Here is a 20,516-nt window from a genome sequence, read left to right on the forward strand (position 1 = left end):
GGACATTCAATTTAGGTGCCCTGAAAAACTTGCTGTCCCGCATGTTGGTACGGAAGCTGACTTCGGAATGCCCGCCGCGCAGAAAAAAAGAAAGAAAGAAAGAGTACAAGGCGACCCAGAAACGTGCACCTACGCGATAAAGACGTTTAGTACTTGCAACAAGGCACACAGCCTCACCGTGATGAATTTATGCCTTTCGCTTAGATACTGTACTAATCAGAAGGCGGAACAACGTCCAGTACATTGAAGACGGATTCCGCCAGTGATGAGCTAATGAAGGCGAAGTAAATTCTTCGTGCAATATAGCCGTACTATGTATTGAGAATGGCATGGCTGTTGATGTTATTCAGCTGCGCCCTTGTGGATGCCAATAAACCATGTTTAACACCTTTAGTGCCTTTTCCCTCGGTACGACATTATTTCTGGACGTCATTGAACGTTCTGAGCTCAAGAAACACTTCGGAAACGAAAATCCTTGGATCATGGCCGTAAGCGTCACTGACAAAGATAGAAACGAGAACATTACTGCAGTACCACAAATCGACATCTCTACGCAACCGGTTTTCGACTTGCAGCGCATGTTCACATGCGCATGCAACTAGTGCTCCCTCATCCATCATTTCTCCATTATTGCCACTTCGTACCCATACCACCCGTGAAAGGTAGGAAGCCGGGCGTGCATTAGGTTGACCTCACAGTATTTCGTCTCTTTACTGTCAGTTATTGTGAAAAATACCGGCTGCTTTTGACGATGCCCCTCATTTACCGTTCGGTGCTGCAGATGTCTCCGGGCATCATTTCCGCCGTCGAGAAGCTGGTCTGCAAGATCGGCCAAAAAGCAGAGACGGGAGAGGAGTTCGAAGCGGGCGAGATGTACGCTGCCCTGGCCCTGGACGTGATCTGCAAGAGCGCTTTGGGCATCGATTACAACCTGCAGGATCACCCGCGTCACGGCTTTCTGCTGTTCTGCAGAATGCTGTTCGGCTGCGCCTTCTCCTTCATCGCCGTCATTCTTAGTGAGTTCGGCGCCAAGCGCGTCCGCTGGACGTTGAACTCTTTCCGCTAAAGTCGACTAGACGTTACTTGGCCAGATGTTACTTGGCCTTCGAAACTAGTCTCAGTTGCAGGTTAACGGGGTCCTAGCGGAGATCATGTATTTCCTCATGAGAAGTGCTGCCGTTCCACTCATACCCGATGCTTTAATTTATTCAAGGAGGAATCTTTAAAAATCGCCTGTGGCCGATGCTACAATTCTAAGCTTCAAGCTGAACTTCTCGAAGAGTTGGACACTACTTGCTAAAAAAATTGAACTACGTAATTAACTTATTAGCATAATTAAGCAATTTTATCCAACACCCCTTTAATTTATTACTTAATGGCACATATTGCAATTCATCAAAGAACACGTCAATTACTAAATTTATCCAATATTCGTCTAACTGCTTACTTAGAGGCACATATTGAAATTCGCGAATTGAATCCAACCATTTCTCAAGACGTGGAGTTCTTAAGGCGCGGAGTGTTCGATTAAGCCTACCTGGAGTCTGGATGACAAGAAAGAATATCTGGCAGCTAGTTCTTCGCATTAAAAACAGTGCTTCATAACATTGCTGCTTCTCAGCAAGCCAAGGACTACCACAAACGGCATCCTTTGCGGCACCTATAGCGTAGTAAAACTCGCCGCGAAACCCGTCTGTTCTCATTCTCATAGCCCATCCTAGTGCTCGTTATTCACGTGCATTCTCCCACCCCCACTTTCGTTTTTTATTGATTGCAGATGCCTTTCCAGCCTGGGAATCGCCTCTCAGGTTCATCAATTCTCATTGGCTTCGATATCAGAACGGCGGTGTCCACCCTTTCATCGACGTGCAAGAGAAGTGCAAGCGCATCGTCATGCAGCGACAAAAGGACTCCTCGGTATGAAGTTTTGGAGCCAGAGGGAAGTAAAAATTCTGTCGGGAACTATAGCCGGTCCTATGACCGCTGGGCGTACAAAACAACCCAAACCGAGCACAGAAGAGCGCGAAGGGCCTACAATGGCGTTTGCGTCCTCCGACGCTAGTGTGTGGCTTGCGTCCCCTAACCTTCAGGTCGGCCAGCGCCTCCTAACAGCACGTCTGTTTTCTTCGGCGTCACGCCGAAGGAAACAGAAGTGCCGATTGGGAGTGCCTTCTCAGAACAGCGGGAGCAGCACGCGAAAGTGATGTTTCTTTAGAGCGAAGCTCTCATTGGTCCGTTTCTGTAGAGCGTCGGCGTTGTCTCTCGGCGTCCTCGTAACCGAGCGAACGAGCACAGCAAGCGGATGAAAGAGTGAATGTAGCGTGGATGAAAGACGGCGACCGCGAAGAGAGCGCGAGGAGAAAAGCGGAGGAGGAGGGTATGGCGAAAGAGTGAGAAGAAAAACGTAGTTAGGCTCCCGACGGGCTCTAAGGCGACGATGGCTACGAGATGGCGCCAGAGTAGCGCGCGTCGCCTATATGGAAACAAAACGCTGCATAAGCAGATGCCTGTTGCCGGCGGCTACTGTGAATCGCGCCCATGCATCACGATTAAAGGGTCCCTGAAACGGCTTGGACAAATTTTGTAGACGCGTAGGGTACAGCTAAAGCTAATCATTTGCAGGACAATTTGTGTGAGGCATCTCATATTAAGAGAGCTACGGACGATTGGAAGTTATCCTCCTCCATAGTCATGCATTTTCTCCTCAATTCGTTCGCCAAGTGATCGGGGCTAAGCTCCGCCTTCACTAGCTCTACGTCATGATGACACGTCGTGTCGTCGACTTCCGGTTCTCCAGGAGCAATTGCATCATGTTTCTTCGGAAACATGACGCGATTACGATTACGTCAGCATCATAAGAAAGCCTAGATTTCCCGCATGCCATAAATTTTTCTTTAGAATTTCCTGAAGATAGCTGAAGTATGTGCCAGTGAAAAGTATCTTGCGTACATATGTGAAATAGAGGAGAAATTCAATGCTTACCTAAAATACACCGATGTTCTGATAAGGTTCACTTCGCTTAGTTCATTTGTATTTGTGCTTCCGCAGGCATAATCAGGCATCAAGGAAGTTGATTGATACTTTTTGAAGCAACAGCACTTCGTCGTGGTATTACTTTTTTGTTCACTTAGTAAGATTTGTCTTCATTAGTTTCTCGTAAACGTATAACTGTAGAATTAGTTGTCATAGTGAAGAACGAATTTTATGCATCACTGCTATGTAAAATATGCAAGTGTATTAAGCTATACTAATTATTCATTAACTATAGGGTACACGTGAATCCGTTGAATAAGGCACAGTTTTCTGCGACCAGCATTGCTTAGCGCTGCCCGTTCCCTAGAGCTGAGAGCGGGGCCTATATACTTACTTTTAGCATGAAAAGTAATTGCAGCGTGTGCGCCTATAAATAATGGATGTTCACCGAGACACACATGATGCAATTTGTATGTAGCCACACCATCCCTCACTCCGAAACTATGATTAAAAAAATAATACTGTGGCAGATAGCCCATTCAAATAATTGAACTGGATTGCTCAGAGAGGGGGACATTACACACGCGGTAATTCGAATTGCTTATTTAAATAACAAAATTTAGGTGGACTGTGGCTTGGTCTCCAATTTACTTTTTCGTCCAGTTTCATTCCCTTTTTCTTCATTATTTCCTACATCCCACTTTCGACCCCGTTTAATTTCCTCAACGCTTGCCTTGCATGGCTTCATTGTCTTGGCTTTGTGTGGTCATGATTAACAAAATCGAGCCCCTCGGTTCCCCCTTTCTTGTTTATTCACTGCGAGCGTATCGAATCTGGCTGCCTTGATGTCATAAGGTAGCATATGAGGGTTTATTAACCGCGTGCCTGCTCTCCTAGGATCACGTGTTATGTGACGTCATCGGGCAAAAATAAAAAGGATGTTCCGCATCCGCCCAACCTGGCTCTGAGTGACGCTGGCTAACTCTCCTAGGGCTAGATCTAGAAAACATAAACAACCAAGTTAGCTGACGAATTAGCCGTTGCCGTAGCGCAGTTGGTAGTGCGACGCACGCGTAATGCGGAGGTTGTGGATTCTGCTCCCACTTGTTACAAGTTACCTTTTCGCACACTTTCAGTTCCATCAGCATCGCCGTTGCTTTCCTCAGCTGTGCTTTACCGTCACTTCATAAGTTTTTCGACGTTCCCCCCCCCCCCCCCCCCCCCTATTTTTGTGCTCCGAACAGCTTCGCCAGAAAGACCTGCTGCAGCTAATGATAGACGCGAAGGACACGCACGTCGACCTGGACACCGTCACGTCGGCACAGCTAACAGCCGGAGAAGACAACGACCAAGAGCTGCTGCAAAACAAGGCCGCTGGTGGTAAGGCTCACCCACTACGCGCAGTATCACGGACATGCTTCTACAGAATGCTCAGAGCTCAAAATTCGGTATATCAAAGGCCAGACGTATCCTGCTGAACTCACCTTATCTTTGAACGACTGCTTCTTTTCTTTCCTCTAGCCTCTAAATCGGACCATAATTATAACACTATAAAAATTCGCAGTTCCGCCCGAAAGGCGAAGCACCGATTGCGATAGCAAATTAGTAAATAGCTGTACGAAGTAACGATATAGTTTCATCGGCCGTATAAAGTTGTAAACATTCGCTTCCTAACTAAATTAGCAATGATATAATGTGTAAGCGTGACTCAACGAGAACGTAGAAAGAAACAGACGCACAGATACAGCGCTCTGTTTGCGTGTCTGCTTATTTCTACGTCCTTGTTCAGTCGTGCTTACATATTCTATCATCGATTCAAACAAGCTAGCCCGCCAACGTGTTCAACTAAGTTAACGAGCCCGGTGTCAAGCGCGCCCAGGTAAACATGAAAACCTCTCGCTCGATGAGCGCGGAAACTCGCTAAGAAAATTCTGGAGTGAGGACTCTCTCTCTTCTCTCCCTTCCGGCAACGCCTCCCTACAGCGTCCGTCAAAGATGTCTACTACGGCGTCCACGTATCGCGCGGCCAACGCTGTAGTAGACGCCGCGGTTGTCTCCAGTCTGTACAGAGCGGTGAGCGAGGAGGACATCGAGGCACCTTAGCAGCCGACGGAGACGAACGCTCCTCCACCCTCGCCTCGCGCGTGAAAGGAAAGGGCACGGTCCGCGTTCCTCCCTCGCGCACGCTAGATCGAGCCGCGTTCGCCGGCTCATCTTCACGCGCTTTCACTCATACCTAGCCTCACGGCGACGATGACGCCGACAGCGACGGAAAAAATGTGGCTAGAGTGTCCATATAATTGCTTTCGCAATAGTAATTGCGAGATAGGTAATAAAACAGCATAGGTAGTTTCTCCAGCGAACTTGGCAAACTGTTGTCCAGATCTATTTTGTCCAGTTGACTGGTACGGGAACGCAGTGACCGCGTGATCGTCGCGGATAGCGCTTGCACAATCAGGCGCTTTGTAAAAGTTAGCACGCTGTTCGGAGGCCAGTGCAATGCCGGAAGAATGCCGCTCTGCTTCTCACGGAAAAGTTGGCAATTAGATTGAGAACGCGCATTTGTTATACGACAGGACTGGTGTTTTCGTGAAGGTTATGCAATTACTCCCTACAGCACTGCAGTGAAGATGGAAAGATTGTTATTTCGGGGACATTGTTTGGAGCTCGGTTTAGTGGAGGCAACTAATACAAGTTTTAACAGCTTCGTAACGGGGAGTTGACTGGCTTTTTTCCACAATGTAAAAGCAGGTTTGCCAAGTGGATGTGCTGGCGTCCCAGTCCTATGACTATCTGTCTTCGCAAACATTGGCGACGAATTCTTTCGCGCGAAATGCGAAGACACCCGTGTTCTTAGATTCAGGTGCATGTTTAAAAAACCCCAGGCGGTACAAATTACTCCGGAGTCCCTCGCTACGGGGTGCCTCATAATCAGATCGCGACTTTGGCAAGTTCGATTGTCTCTTTAACTTTGGACAGCCTGGCGTTGGACCTTGGCTCTGACTAGGAGAAGATATGCGTCCCATTAAAAAAAAAATGGAGGTGGGTCTCGGGACGTGAATGCTTGCTTATGGTGGTCGAGGCAAAAGAAGGGTGTCCATGTTGGAAATGAAGCTCGCCTGATGACACCATGATGACGCGACATTTCAATCCTTCCTATTCCTTGTAATAACGAACCATTTTGAAAAATTCTTGTGGCGAAAGCTTTGTACATGGCACTTTATAATTTCCAATGTATCAAACAAAATCTCTTATGGAACTTGGTGAGGGGCCCTTCAAGCGATGCAGTGCAAACGTTAAAACGTGGAATTGTGGATGGTATTGTGGGCTAGATATTGTGGACGAATATTTCAAAGATATTGTTAGCTTGCCTTGAACACTCAGTGACTGCTAATACTCAATGAAATATTGCCCTCAGGTTACCGAGTGATGAGTTTATGAATAAATTAGGATTGAGTTACAAATGAAGACAAAATCAAGTCAAAAGGTGATCAGTTATCTCACAGTTTTCATGTGCATGTACTTGAATAATGTCTCGCTGAAAAAGAGACCAAGCTCTTTTTTTCTCTCCTGATTCGTTCTTCAAAATGGCTTAAATGTCCTTACTGAAACCTCCGATGCGTTATGTAAAAAAAAAAAAAACAGGCACAGCCGTGCAGACTGAAAACTATACACCACGTCTCTGCAATGGTGATCCGAAAGAAGGTCACCGCCAGCTACGCCCACCCAGATTCACTGATGCTCAATGTTGGTGGAACGTCATGAGCCCGAGTTCAAGGGAATTGATGCCACACTTAGTCGCCAAGAGACAAGCTCTACGGGGCGATGGAAACTCGCAGAATTTCTTGCATGGTCAGGCTTTTCCTTTCAACGTTAAATGAGGCAATCGCCAAAGAGGAAGAATGTCTTTATTATTAAATACTTGGAGTCCAGAAACTGAATGTCTCGAGTCGAAACAAGACAGTTTCACCATCAGCTGAAGGTTGCTAGTCCAGAAAGAAGGCTTAAAAGCGGAAGACGAATGGCGGTGACACCTCCAAAAAATCCCACACCGCCGCCGGAGTATCTGCTATATATGCATTCACGGGCTTATTCAGGGCTACCACATGGCAATTAGGTCTTACCTTACGCGCCCATAACGCACATATGTTTATCTTTTTGTGCACCAATTATGACTTGCTTTTATTTTGCAGTGAATGCAAGACGCGACCTGTCTGTCTTCAACAAAGCTGTATTGGACGATGATGACATCACGCAGAACGCTTTCGTCGTTCTTGTCGGAGGGTAAGCACCGTGATACACGATAGCATGTGATGTTCGTATTTTGGAGGAATGCCCTATTCGCATAGAGGACCACGCAATACAGCACGATCTTGAAATATTCGTTTGCTGTTGTTCCCTGAAAAATGTCTAAACCACGTGAAATGCCCTTAATGGCAGTTTGTATATATCAGGCATAACCATCCTCAAGTGACGAGATACACACGCGAAAAAATTTTTAAAAAGATGTCCCAATGTGCTTCGCGTATAGCACTTTGACGGCGTTTACTTACCCGTTCAGGTTCGAGACGACGAGTAACACTATGGCCCTGGTGACGCACATGCTTGTGCACCACCCGGAAGTGCAGGAGAAAGTGCGGGAAGAGCTGTTGTCAGTCGTGGGACCCGAGGTACGTGCTGAGCTGCGTTCACGCTTGTCTGGTGGCGCTGGCATAGGGCGCGAAGTCATGCTTGGAGAAGTAAGGTGGAAAATCTGTGGAATGACGCAACTTGCAGAGCGGGCAACAAATATCCCATTTGAATGTTCGCAGGCGCTGATATGATGATGATGATTATGATTATGATGATGATGATGACGACCGAAATCTCGTCTACGTTGATTATCTTGTCAACTGTGGGAAGACACACACACACACAAACACGTGTGTGTGTGTGTGTCTTCCCACAGGTGACGAGATAATCAATGTGTGTGTGTGTGTGTGTGTGTGTGTGTGTGTGCGCGTGCGTGTGTGTGTGTGTGTGTGTGTGTGTGTGTGTGTGTGTGTGTGTGTGTGTGTGTGTGTGTGTGTGTGTGTGTGTGTGTGTGTGTGTGTGTTTGTCCCACTCCCACTCCACAGTGTGGCTCATTATTAGACCGTGAAAAACTGGGAATTTGATAATTACCGAACTGAGTAAGAAGGAACATTCTTTCTTCGGCATAACAAAAATTCTGAACCGATAACATTACAATAAAACTAAGTAAACATTTTTCGACAAATGGTGCTAAATGATAGAATTTTTTTGTCAACTCGGCTCACATTTATGAAGATACTTTTGCCGACTGCAGTGCCATGGACATTTTTGAGTTTTCGCGTAACACTACTATGTATATTTTGGTTCGCGCGCTCGCCATAATGCGTTGAATAGAAACTCGGGAACTAGGAAAGTGAGTCCTTAACTTGGTTTTTATCTTGTTTTCATGACATCAATATATATTTAGATGGATAAATGAGTTCAGTCGCGCAGTAATTCAGCGAACCATTTTACCGAGGAACGTTACCACGTTTGGCCAGTAACGACAACGAGGCACAAGTTGTAGAAGCTATTCCCCATGTTTTTTTTCCTTAAATATGTTTGGTATAAGATTCACTATTTTTGTTTTTTCTGCAACACTTCCTGTTGGAGGTGTAGGGTAGAGAAACACAAATGGTTAACTATGTTCAGCGTATGCATAACAGCAAGCTTTAGCTAAGGCCCAGCCCCGATGCCGCCCATTCAAATACATGGATACGCTGATACGTTTTTTTTAGATAACAGCTGAGCCGATTTAATGAAGTTTGTTTTATATATGAGATAAAGTTGCATTCTAATGACGGTAGAAGTGAAATTTCTATATAAGGCCTGAATGTTTAAAAAAATATTTTAATTGGAAAATGGAAATTGGAACCGAGAACTGATATCGCAATTCTGTAAACAGCATTCGTTAAAGCTTCCAAAGCGATCAAACTTGATGTATGAATGCATATCTTACAGGAATAACTTACTTTGTTTTAAGGGTTTTGGAAAACTCCTATTCACGTATTAGTGATTTATTTCAATCAATTCAATTTCATCAGTTCATCAATTTTGCCCGCTTTATATGTGGTCTTATATGCAGTGTACAGAACTGTGATATTATTAGTCATTGTTGAGTTACAGAGTTGTGAGTTTCGTTTTCTAGATATAAGCTATTCTGAACAATATTTACTAAAAAAATTGACGGCAAAATGAAATATTTCTTGCCATCACGCACTAGAATATAACATTTTATTTTAAATGCAACAGACCTCATCAAATTTGGTGCAGTTGTTGCTCAGAAAAAAGATTTCTGCTTTCCCATGTATTTAGATATAAGTCCCCGAGCTAAAGCTCACTATTAAAAAATCTAAAAATGTAACTGAATCATATTACAACTAAATAACTCGTACTTTTATGTAGCTTATACTTTTTTCTTTCTTATGCAAATGCTTTCTTTACAGGAAGACATCACCTACAACACCGTTCAGAACCTACCTTATATGAACAGTGTCATTCAAGAGACCATCAGGCTTTACCCCCCGGCATTCGCGTGAGTTTTAAATGATATCCATGCAAAAAACATCTGCTCACTGAGACGCGCGGCTGCGTTCTGTTTTAAATGCATAGGCGCAATCTGAAGGTAGTCTCTTAATGATTTATGTATACCACACTATACTGTTTGCTAACTACCTGAGACCCAGAGTTCAAAAAACATGTTATGTGAATCTCATGGCATAAATCACGATAGATCTTTGAAATTTTGCATGTGGTATTGTATTTTCATTTGATTCATTGAAGAAGAACAGTTTCTGCCTAAAAGTAGAGTGTTGAACGTAAAGAGATGTACTACAAAGTGACCTCTGAGAAGTCAAGTGACTATCCTAGGACGCAGATGCAAACTGCTGCGCTCATGGGCTCTCCATGTCGGCCAGAAAGGCAATACAGTCTAACGGAGTAGATTTTGAAGACGCGTTGAATGAAATGGTGCTCAGCACAGTCCTATCCTGGAAACGCATCATCAGCAGTAGCCAGGCCATTCAAGAACTCTTCAGAACGTCGCTCACGCAGAAATTGTCCAAGAAAATCGCCATGCGATGTCCCTTGCGAAACTGGTTGTATCTTTCTTTTTTTTTTTTGCTGTCTCCACCGCAGACCAAGTGACACTTAATACGTGCCACCCTTCCGCGTTTTTTGTTAGGCTAGGGGAAGCGCGTGCTTTATTTTAGCATTCGAAGCATCATGTCGACACTCGCACGTTCCTTATAAAGATTCTCCTCTCCCCTGCATACCTGCTGAACTTGTTTTACTGCGCAGAAACGAACACGAAGCAGCAGCACAACTTGCAGGCTACTAGAGTGCAGCCAAGGTGTCCGTTTAGGCAGCTCTGTTTAATTGTGTCAGATAGTACCTGTATAACTGCACAGATGCAAACACGACTCCAGCTATTGAATTACTGTAAAATAGAGCACACAAGCTACAAAGGCCGGTGGGGAGAAAAGGAGGGAACATAGCATCATGTTCTCAATCGATCACTTCAGTGATATCGTCCTGAAAGCGTGTTCATTGGTCGAGCGAGCGAACAGACAGACACGAAAAGATCGGCACTCATCTACTTAGCGTTATTCTTCAAGTTGTCAAGCTCGAGAGTACATTGAAAGAAAGTCCATGGCTGTAGTGAAGAATCGTGCTACAGGTCGCGTGTGTAAAATGAGTACATTGCCGAAACTGGTTCATCGAGAAGAGCCTAGACAAAGCTGCGACCTTTGCGCTACGTGTTGCTATGCCCACGCATTCGTTGGTATTGTCTTACCTATCTAAATGATAAGGGACAACCTACCGGCCAGGGTCTAGAAGCATGGTATCGACACGCCTTTCTTTGAATGTTCTGATACTCATGCAAGCAACATTTGAGAGCTCTGCGCTTTTCGAGCTACGATACCAATGCCCACCATCATTGTTTTGTTCTTTTATTTTTATTACAGTGTTCTGACAGCACCGTGGCTTTTTCTGCGTATTTCCCGTTTTATGTGTAGAAATAATCATTACATTCCACCTCGTAAAGTGTAACCCTTACTCACCTGCAAACAGATTGCTGGTCTCCACAAAAAGGAGAAGTAATGAGACGTATGCCACTAGTTTCGTTACAAGCCATAAGAAGGCCTGGCAGTCGGTGCGCAATATGCGTTGGCGGTCTGATCGACTAGCGTAAAATCATCAGTGTTCTTATACACTCGCATCAGGCTCGAATCCTGTGGCCCGCACAGAATTTGCTTCGTTTATTTTTTTTCTGGAAGATGTAACGTCACAATCTGTCACCTATTTGTCGAAACTACAAATAAATATTCAAGGATTCCTAGCGAAAATTTGCGGCTTTGGCGTCAATGCAAATAACCAGTAAGGCAATTCCGTCTATGACACTGCGATAAGGGGCGCACGGAAATGTCGATACACTTGTTAACGCGTCTTCCAAAAGTGTCTGAGACTGTAAGATTCGCCAAACATCGGCAGTTAGTGAAAAATCTACACTAAACAGTCATCTGTGTAAGACATTTAAACATTTTGTGACAACATCGTGACAACCACTCAAGAGTGTTTTGAGTCAAACATTTACGCCCCGTAGACTCAGCATAGCAGCTATGCAAGAAGCAACAAATGTTGTAAGATACACCACCACTTGTTTTTATGCTTCTGTTGTATAATTAGCATATACAGTTGATAAAGGCAGCATGAAAAGCCCTCAACGCGGTTGTATCCAATAATTTGCTATGTAAGGGTTCCTTGCAGCGAGCAAACATTTTAGTCTGGCATCGATCCTAAGAGTGAAGCGACAAGCGCGCACACATGCTTACAGCAAAACGGCGATAGAAACTGACCGAGATAAATAGCTCTTTTCAATTCACTACTGTGGCACCGGCGTCAATACCGCAATCATCTTTGAAAAATCGTCATTTGTAACTGCTTTTTGTCGTGACTAGGTTCGTCACTCGTGAGGCTGTCGTCGACAAAGAGTATGGAAAGTTTCGAATTCCCGCTGGCACTGCTGTCATGGCGGCAACAGAGTACATTCACAGAGACCCTCGCCATTGGGACCACCCGGACGAATTCGATGCGGAAAGGTGCGTTTTTCACAATTTCTACGGCAAAGTGGTGCATTTCAATTGTTTTACGAGTAATAGCTTGCCTTTGCAATACCCTCGTGGTGGTCGATATGGCTGACCATGGCAGTCTATGCCCTTGCTGATCTCAGAGAAAGCGAATTCAGTACAACAGTAGACAGGGAACAGGCACTAGGATAACCGCAAATGTTGAAGATTACTTGCATTTGTTACCTCTCATTTCTTTTTTCGGAAGAGTGGATGCACAGAATCCACACCATGTTATTAAAGCACGAGTTGACCTCGCGGCGTATGTTGTCTCGATCAGTTGATTATTAAACTTTAATGCCCGAAAGGAATACCTCGTCTACGAGAGATGCCGCAGTAGAGGGCTAATTTTAACCATCCCTGGCTTTTCAAAATGCTTGCACACTTACTTTTAAGGTTATGGTTTCTTCGCACGTAGGAACCGTTCCATCGAGAGCTGCCGGGCTGTCGCCTAGATGCCCTCTGCATCATTTTGAACCCATGTGAGCATCTGCTCAGAAGCTCTAGGGACCGCGGCAGGACATGCACGTTATACCGGCATACATCAGCTCACATCAGTCCACATAAGTCATTTGTTAGGGGCTCTGCAGTCCTCTGCACACGAAGCACTTTCTCTCTCATAGGGACACATACAAACGCATTATTCCAAACACGCATGCATGTACGTACATGCATAGAAAAGAGATAAAGAAATCTTCTTAGAATCCTGATCACACAGCCTAACTTCAGAAAGAAGCAGCGTAGCTATACATACTCACACTACGGCACAGTGCCCGTGTCAACATCTGGCTGCCTGCATATGGTGTTAACAACATATTGTGTAATTTTGTGACAACGTTCCGAGAAATTTGTGAACAGGGCTGCAGCTGCATGAGTGCGTCGCCGCCACTCGCACAGCATTCGTGCCGCATGGCCTGCGACATCGATTTTTCGCACAGCGAAGCACGCTTGCATAGAACGCGCGCATAGTATGCAATTTTTGCACAGCATGCGTAGCGTGTGTGTGTGTGTGTGTGTGTGTGTGTGTGTGTGTGTGTGTGCGTGTGCGTGTGCGTGTGCGTGCGTGTGCGTGTGTGTGTGTGTGTGTGTGTGTGTGTGTGTGTGTGTGTGTGTGTGTGTGTGTGTGTGTGTGTGTGTGTGTGTGTGTGTGTGTGTGTGTGTGTGTGTGTGTGTGTCGAATTATGTGGTTCCTCATTTGACAGCCCCACTGCTGCTCTCGTGGGGGGGGGGGGGGGGGGCTATCATTGACAGGGTGACCTGCCCAAGGTAATGCACCGGGGAAATGCAGCGTAATGATCGCCTCTGGCCACCTGACAGCGCCAAAATAAATGAAGTTGCCTCAAGAGCGAGAGAGAGAGAGAGAGAGATAGAAATTAACGAAAGGCAGATGTGTTAACCAGAACAAAAATCCTGTTTGCTACCGTACACTGGGGGGTGGTGGAGGGGGCATACAAAGATAAGAATGAAATAGAAAGTGAGAAAGAAACAGAACATATGCACACAATCACTGCTATCACAGCACAGGATAACACTTAACACTAATCAGTGGTGGAGTCGCCCGTGTAGGATTGTTGTCCGTAAGAACTGCAACAATGCATTCGCAGCCCTCTGCTGCTGTGATTTATGAGGTCAGTATTCTACAATGATTTGTGCTGACAATGGTATGTCGTCGACTGGAGTTAGCGCAGTCGCGAGCGTTTGTCTCTGCACATTATTACGACGAAGGCACCAAATAAAACGACGGACGAAGGAAGACGACAGAGCGCAACCACGTAATCATGTATAACCAACTCGCCCACCAGCACGTGCTCTGCAATTGTATAGAGGGCAGTTGCGCAAGATGTATCCCTGTCTCCTCGAGACCACAGTTATCACAGGTAGCGTTGTCAGTTATTCCAATACAGAAGGCAAAATACTGTACTGCAGCTACTACTTCGTCTGCTGGACAGGTGGCTCATACCATTATCCTACGGTGCTGAAAGCACCGACTCGGTGCAGTCAGAAATGATACCATGGAAAACGTTCACTGCACACTCAGTTACTCAGTGTCCGGGGCAGGATAGGGTTTCAGGTGGACGACGTGCACAATACCGGTGCGGAGTTGAGCCCATGGTGACGAATACAATGGAGCCATTTCGTATATTACGTCTGTCGCTCGAAGGCACACTCTATAAGAGCCGGCGTACGGGAACAGCAGCTTTTCTGAAAGCAAGACACGGAGGAGGACAAGGGTAGTATGCAGGGGCAAAGTGGATAGTCCTGTGATGGCTATTGTACCGAGATTGCTGGAGGACCTGGGACGCGCAAAATTGAGCATGGGCAACTTGACGTGCATGGTCGGTATTGGCAATAGCTTCTCGGGCATACTCAGTAGGGGAGCACGCGGAAGAAGGCATCAACGTGTTCATAGGCAACGTAGGATTTCGGCTGAATGAGAGAAAGGCGAATAACCAGTGGTCTCTTGTTCTGACGACTTATACGCGATTGTTACAAACTGTGGCTATGCAAGAGGTGGTTGGAAATCCTCACACGTTTATGTTACGGCGATGTTATGTAGCTGCATGAATTGTTGCGTTACATGACGGTTCTTCGCTTCTTCAAAGAGACGGCACTATTTAACGATGTCTTCAACAGTCGAGCAATCCTTATATACCAGTAAGTTAAAAGTGTCATCGGCGATGCTTTTAAGAATGTGCTTGACTTTGTCAGCTTCTATCACTTCGTCGTCGCCCTGCCGACACACCTAATGCGCCCTGAATGTACACGACATTCGTTCAGTTGATGTTTGGGCCCGGCACGAAAGTTCTTTCTTGGTGGCTCTCTGGCGCCCGACTAGCTTCCAGAAGAACGCCTGTAGCTTTTGCTTGCTGGTGTCCCAAATGGTCAGTTACTTCATGTGTGTTTGGAATCAAACACGGACCGTTTCCTTTAAGCATAGGTGACAATAGCAAGCATGATGGTTGAGTGCCTCTGGTTATATTTACTGGCTCGCTCGTATTCGGTTAACCAGTTTTGTATATCCATGGCGTCAGTACCCGGGAAGGTGCCAGCGTCTCGAGGTTGAGTCGGGACAACCAATGCTATGGTAGCCGAGACAGAGCCAATGAGCCTGTCAGTCGACATGTCGAATAATCCACACTCCGCGAGATGCCCACTGGGAAGCCGCGTGGTGTCCTTCGGATATACCTCGCAATTCCACTAAAAATATACCGGCAAATGTCAAAAATGTATTATGTACAAGATTTACTCAGCGGCAACGAGTGGCGCCACAACAACAAAGATGGCGGGCCGTAACACAGCTCGTTCTTTCCTTCTGCAGTCACTTGCTCTTCGTCCGTCAGATAGACGGCTCATAACTATATTTACATAAGTTTTGTTTTTCCATTTACAGCTCTGCCGTAAAGCATGGATGCGGACGTGTTCGCCTCAGCGTTAAGTGGCCAGATAGGCTCGCTGCATTGCGTAGTTGTGAATGTGTACGTGCTCTTACCACAAAAATATGCAACACTGAAAAATAACATTTATTTTTGATAAGGTACCAGGTTTCTACCCCAATGCGGGCCTTTAGCGCTGAAGGTTCCTTCCCTGTAGCATGCTGTACAAATATTCTTATTTACCACCAGGTTCTTGCCAGAAAACAAGTCGAAGATCAACTCCATGGCCAGGCAGGGCTTCGGAAACGGCCCCCGCAACTGCATCGGAATGCGCTTCGCTTACATGGAGTTGCGCTACACATTCGCTCACATACTGCGGAAGTACCGGTTCGAGAAGACTGAAAACAGCGAAAAGGTGAGATAGCTCACAGATAAACTCAGCGTTTTCACATGCACTACTGCTTCAGAGCATGGAAGCGACGCGCTGCTGCGCTCAAATATTGCATGAGAGCACACGCCGAAAAACGCGAGTATAAAAAAAATCCAGCAGATCTAACGAATTGGAGTCTATACACAGCGAAGCTTTGCGTGAGTGCATATAGAGTCGAAACGCGAGTACACCTACGCACGCATGCACGCGCACAGAAGCGTGGGCGCACACAAATTATACCGAGCCTTTTGTTAAGCAGAGTTGCTGATTGACGGACGCTTTGAATGCATTATGGCTCCGGAAGCAGCATGCGCATACGTACACAGCCCCGTTCGAATTCATTATATCCCCAAGAAGCGTTTACTTCCTCATTACCGTGCAGGCGCTGACGCGCCAGGCCGAGCTTTCTGGTTCTTTTATTGCGATAGCAACTATATGGACATTCCAGGCGCATTTCTGGCGTCGGTGTTGCCGTAAGGTTCCGCATAAAGTCCAAGGGTGACAAAATCGTTGCCACGCGCCGTATACTGCATGTGCGAGTGAAAGCATGTGAGGGTGAGACGGCGATCGCAGCTAAATATCGCGCACGCAACAGAGGGAAAGGGGAGGAAGCGCGCGCCTTCCTTCGCGCGCAAGGCTTCGGGGGGAGGGTAGAGAAGGGGGCGCGTCCTACTCCGGGTGGCCCCGGCGGCCGTGCACTCCCGGCCGGGCTGCTGCAACTTGAGAGCCGCCTGCGACAGGTACAGAATCCATGCAGTGCTACATTTTCGCGACTTAGTTCGCGTTGACGCGAACGGCTGCAAGAAGATCAGTCCGCTCGCTGCTGCTGCCGCGTTTCCTCACTACAGCATTTTGACAGCGAGTTTTCGCGGTCATCGAGTGAAATGTGTTCATATTTGTTTGTGTGTGCGTGCCACTATGCTTGTTAATTTAGCTAGTACGCCTATGTTTGAAAGTTCATACGGCCGATAAAATTACAATATCCTTACTTCGTACAGTGAGCTGTCCACTAATTTGCTATCGCAATCGATGCTTCGCCTTTCGCGCGATACTGCGACCTTTGTTTTGTTACCGCCGCGCGGCCGGCGCCGCCGCCTGCCGCGAATGTGAAGAGGCGAGCGCCATCTGTTGGTGCTGCATCTGGCGGTACGCGTGCTCACTGTGATTGGTTCGCCTATTCGGCAAAGCAATAGCCAGGCAGCACTGCCCACGGTCATGAAACCCAGTGTGGTTCGTAAGGAAAAGTTTTAAAACACATCGGAGCACCACGAGGTGGCTCTAGAAGTTGTGGGAGACAGAGCGAGAAGTGCGCGGGAGTTGCAGGCCATAGAGGGCCGGAAAAAAAGCCTACAAACAGCATTTTAAAGCTGAAAGACAGACTAGTTGATTGGTCATTTATTTCGCCGTGTTTTCGAGCGGTTATTCCGGTATGCACATGATTTCGTAACCAAGATCACAACTGATTACGCCATTGCGCAAAACATAGTTTCTATATGGAAGTAGCGGCGACAACGCAATGACCCTAACAGCCTGCAATCACCACCGCAGATGAAATGTAACGAGCGTTCAAGGAAGGTGACTCTAAATGTTTATCCCTCCTGTGGGAATCGCAGCACTAAAGGCATTCCAGGAAAAATACCGGCCCGGGGCGGTGTCGTTCTTCGAGAACCAGAAGCGACCGTGAGCTCAAGTGAAAGAGGCACTTTAGTCACTATGGAGCTTCTCATATGAAACCTCCATAGTGAGCCAACACTAGCCATATCGCTCTTCCCCTTACCCATTTCCTCGAATGGGCCTAAATCCTCAAATGGACCATAGATATCCAGATTAATTGCAGCTTACAAAAGGAAAAGGATTATTGCATGAGCCTGCCAAAAGCTGCTACCTCGAAGAAAGTGGGTCGTTAATTCGGCTTGAACGGTTGCATGCTAGCCGTAATAGTTCCGGGGAACCCCGCAAGGTGGAGAGAAGTAATTATTAAAGGGAAAATCAGACATCCACCCGTTCGTAGCAATTGCTACAAAGGAAACCCGCACGGATTCCTCGAAAGACATGCGAGGCTTTTCTTTCCAGGAACCCGTATGGGTTTCCTTTGTAGCAATTGCTACGAACGGGTGGATGTCTGATTTTCCCTTTGCTAATTGGTTGCATGCTAGGTTTTGTGGTCCTCTCGCCTTCTTTCCTGCCCACTGCTGCAATACTTCGTTGGAACACCGTTATTTCTTGTCTACCTGATTTCTTCCGCAAGCATTCTTTTTTTTCCGCTGGAAATGATGGTTCAGTCCCAGAAACAACAGCTCGAGTGAAACTGCCAGCAGTCCAAGTATCCTTCTTCGTGCTAACAAACACGCTTCAACTTTGGAGCACATTCTCGAATCCACCAAATTGAGGCTAGCGCAGCCCCTTGGTCCGGAGTAGCCCTAGCGCTTCACTAACGCTGCTAGGTTGAGCTCATTGAGGACTTTATCACCTGTACGGGGTGTTTTCTTTAAGACCGCATATAATTTAAGAAATTGTTCGTAGAAAATAGCGTGACTGGGCTCCTTCAACGAGATTACCGGAAGCGGCAGAGATTACAGGCACGAGAAATCGAAATGCGAAATTGACTAGTTAACTTATGTAGTTAGTTACTTCATGGCGGATATTGCAATTTACGATTTGTAGCCTGTGAGTTTGCAAGGCATATCCACGGAGAACCACCTTTAAGAATAGCACGGGTCTCGAGATATGCGCCGTGAAACTTGAGGTAAAAATGCTATTGTTCCGCTTACTTCCTCGTTTTTTTCAAACCGCCGGTTTATGCATTGAAGCACAAAAGTAACTGGAACGCCCTTGTAGTTCCTCACACACTTTGTGAATGAATATCGGGAAACTAGTGTCATCCTGAAAATAATTTTGAAGTGGATCGGCTCGCGAACTCATTGGCTACAATTCGTAAATGGCAATGCGTGCTATAAAGCAATTAAAACAATATTAGATAATTTTCTTAACCTGTCAATTAGTCATTTCGATTTCTCTCTCAAATAATATCTGCCTCTTTGAGTAATGCTGCTGAATGATTAGAATTATGCTACCTGTCACTGGAAAATTTGAGAAATTCCGTACGGTAAAGAAAAAAAAAACACCTGGTAGATAAGACGTAGACAACTGCCTTGCTTAATGTAAGTATCAAATCTTCGCATTCTGTGACTTGAATGCAATGTTGTCAATGTTTTTTTTTTCTTTGTCCATCCTGCTTGAATCCGCCTGTTGGATCTGAAGTATGTAATAAACAAATAAAAATGAAAACTCTTGTCTGTTAAAATTGTCCTGAAAAACTGCTACGCTGACACCGGTGTATCGCTACTATGCGGATTACGGGCCAATGAATAGAACGAGGGGGCAGCCACCTCAATACCAAATATCTCCTTATATCCATGTATTAATATTTCTAAAATAATTATCAATGTAACAACGTGACCAGTTGGTAGACGTCATTAGTAAAGACGCCTGTTCAAAACATCAGGAATGATTAAAAGCGACGTGACTGTTCGTCGCTGTTCTCTCGCGTTCTTTTTCTCACCTACGTGCTATTCCTTGCGCATAATAAAGCGCTCTTTGTTATTATCATCAATAGAATGTCGTTCCATGTATTCATTTTTTTTTGGTACGGTAACTAGCTGGGCGAGTCGGTAATAATTCTTTTCTTTAAGCAAACTAATATTTTTTTCGTGAGTGAGTGCATCGGCGTAGCCGGGGGCGTACAGCTCCCAACCCGGACGCCATTAAACCACACCTTCCCTATGTTGGACACATCTTGAAATTTAAAATTTATTTTACTTCGAATAAACGAAACGCGTTCTCTGTTGCAGGATCCACCAACCATCGATATGAATCCAATTGTGCTGAAGATCAAGAAAGGCGTCGTAGTCCGGGTGGTGCCGCTGAAGGACCATGGTGCTTCTAAGAAGTGACAAGAAACGACGTCTCCCTTGGGCACTGCCCCCTCTAGTCGTACTTTAGATAAACCCACTCATTGCAGCCGAATATCAGCTGCCGTGTTATCCACGGCATTTCGTCGATCGCACTCACGGTTATGCACGGCACTGATAAGAACGGGAGGAGCTAGGGACGTCAAGGTCCGTTTGCGCAGCCAAAGGTGCGCTGAGTACTTTTTTGTAATTTTTTATAAATGCTTGAAGGCAATGTAGATACCTTCATGCTCCCAATAGTCCTTATGCTTAAACGAAACTGTGCAAGTACGTATCAGTCTGCACGACTTTCGCATTGTGTCTGCTTTGTACGATACTGGCTGAGTCAATAAAGTTCCTGTCAGCGTTGCGCATGAGCGTTTGTGATACGAAAAGTCTATCGAGAAGAAATACGGGTGCGAAGATTTGTGCATAAAAAAACGCAGTGCTATATCTTCGACACACGCGCAGTCCCTACGCCCAGTTCGCAAGCCTAAAAAAAATTCGCTGCTGCTAAGTTCACTAAACTGTAGCAGTAGCAGTGTGGGGTTTCAGCTGCAGAGGGGGGCTACGAGAGACGACATAACAGAGGTATTCAGAATGAGTTTGA

At 45.9% G+C, this 20,516-nt stretch overlaps 1 protein-coding gene across 2 annotated transcripts in view; it reads left to right on the forward strand.

Annotated features, from left to right (window-relative positions):
* The window catches only part of LOC135921187 (cytochrome P450 3A6-like), a 58,868-nt gene extending 38,596 nt beyond the window's left edge, over positions 1-20,272 (forward strand). For both annotated transcript variants that reach the window (XM_065455498.1, XM_065455497.1), the window contains exons 7-15: positions 782-1,016; positions 1,778-1,917; positions 4,218-4,353; positions 7,167-7,257; positions 7,535-7,643; positions 9,471-9,559; positions 11,985-12,125; positions 15,776-15,941; positions 19,808-20,272. In XM_065455498.1, the coding sequence (XP_065311570.1) occupies positions 782-1,016; positions 1,778-1,917; positions 4,218-4,353; positions 7,167-7,257; positions 7,535-7,643; positions 9,471-9,559; positions 11,985-12,125; positions 15,776-15,941; positions 19,808-19,909 (1,209 nt within the window). In that variant the 3' untranslated portion in view covers positions 19,910-20,272. The remainder of the gene's footprint in view (positions 1-781; positions 1,017-1,777; positions 1,918-4,217; positions 4,354-7,166; positions 7,258-7,534; positions 7,644-9,470; positions 9,560-11,984; positions 12,126-15,775; positions 15,942-19,807) is intronic.
* Positions 20,273-20,516: the final 244 nt, after the last annotated feature.

This window comes from Dermacentor albipictus, chromosome 5, assembly GCF_038994185.2.
Source record: "Dermacentor albipictus isolate Rhodes 1998 colony chromosome 5, USDA_Dalb.pri_finalv2, whole genome shotgun sequence".
Lineage (NCBI taxonomy): Eukaryota > Metazoa > Arthropoda > Arachnida > Ixodida > Ixodidae > Dermacentor > Dermacentor albipictus.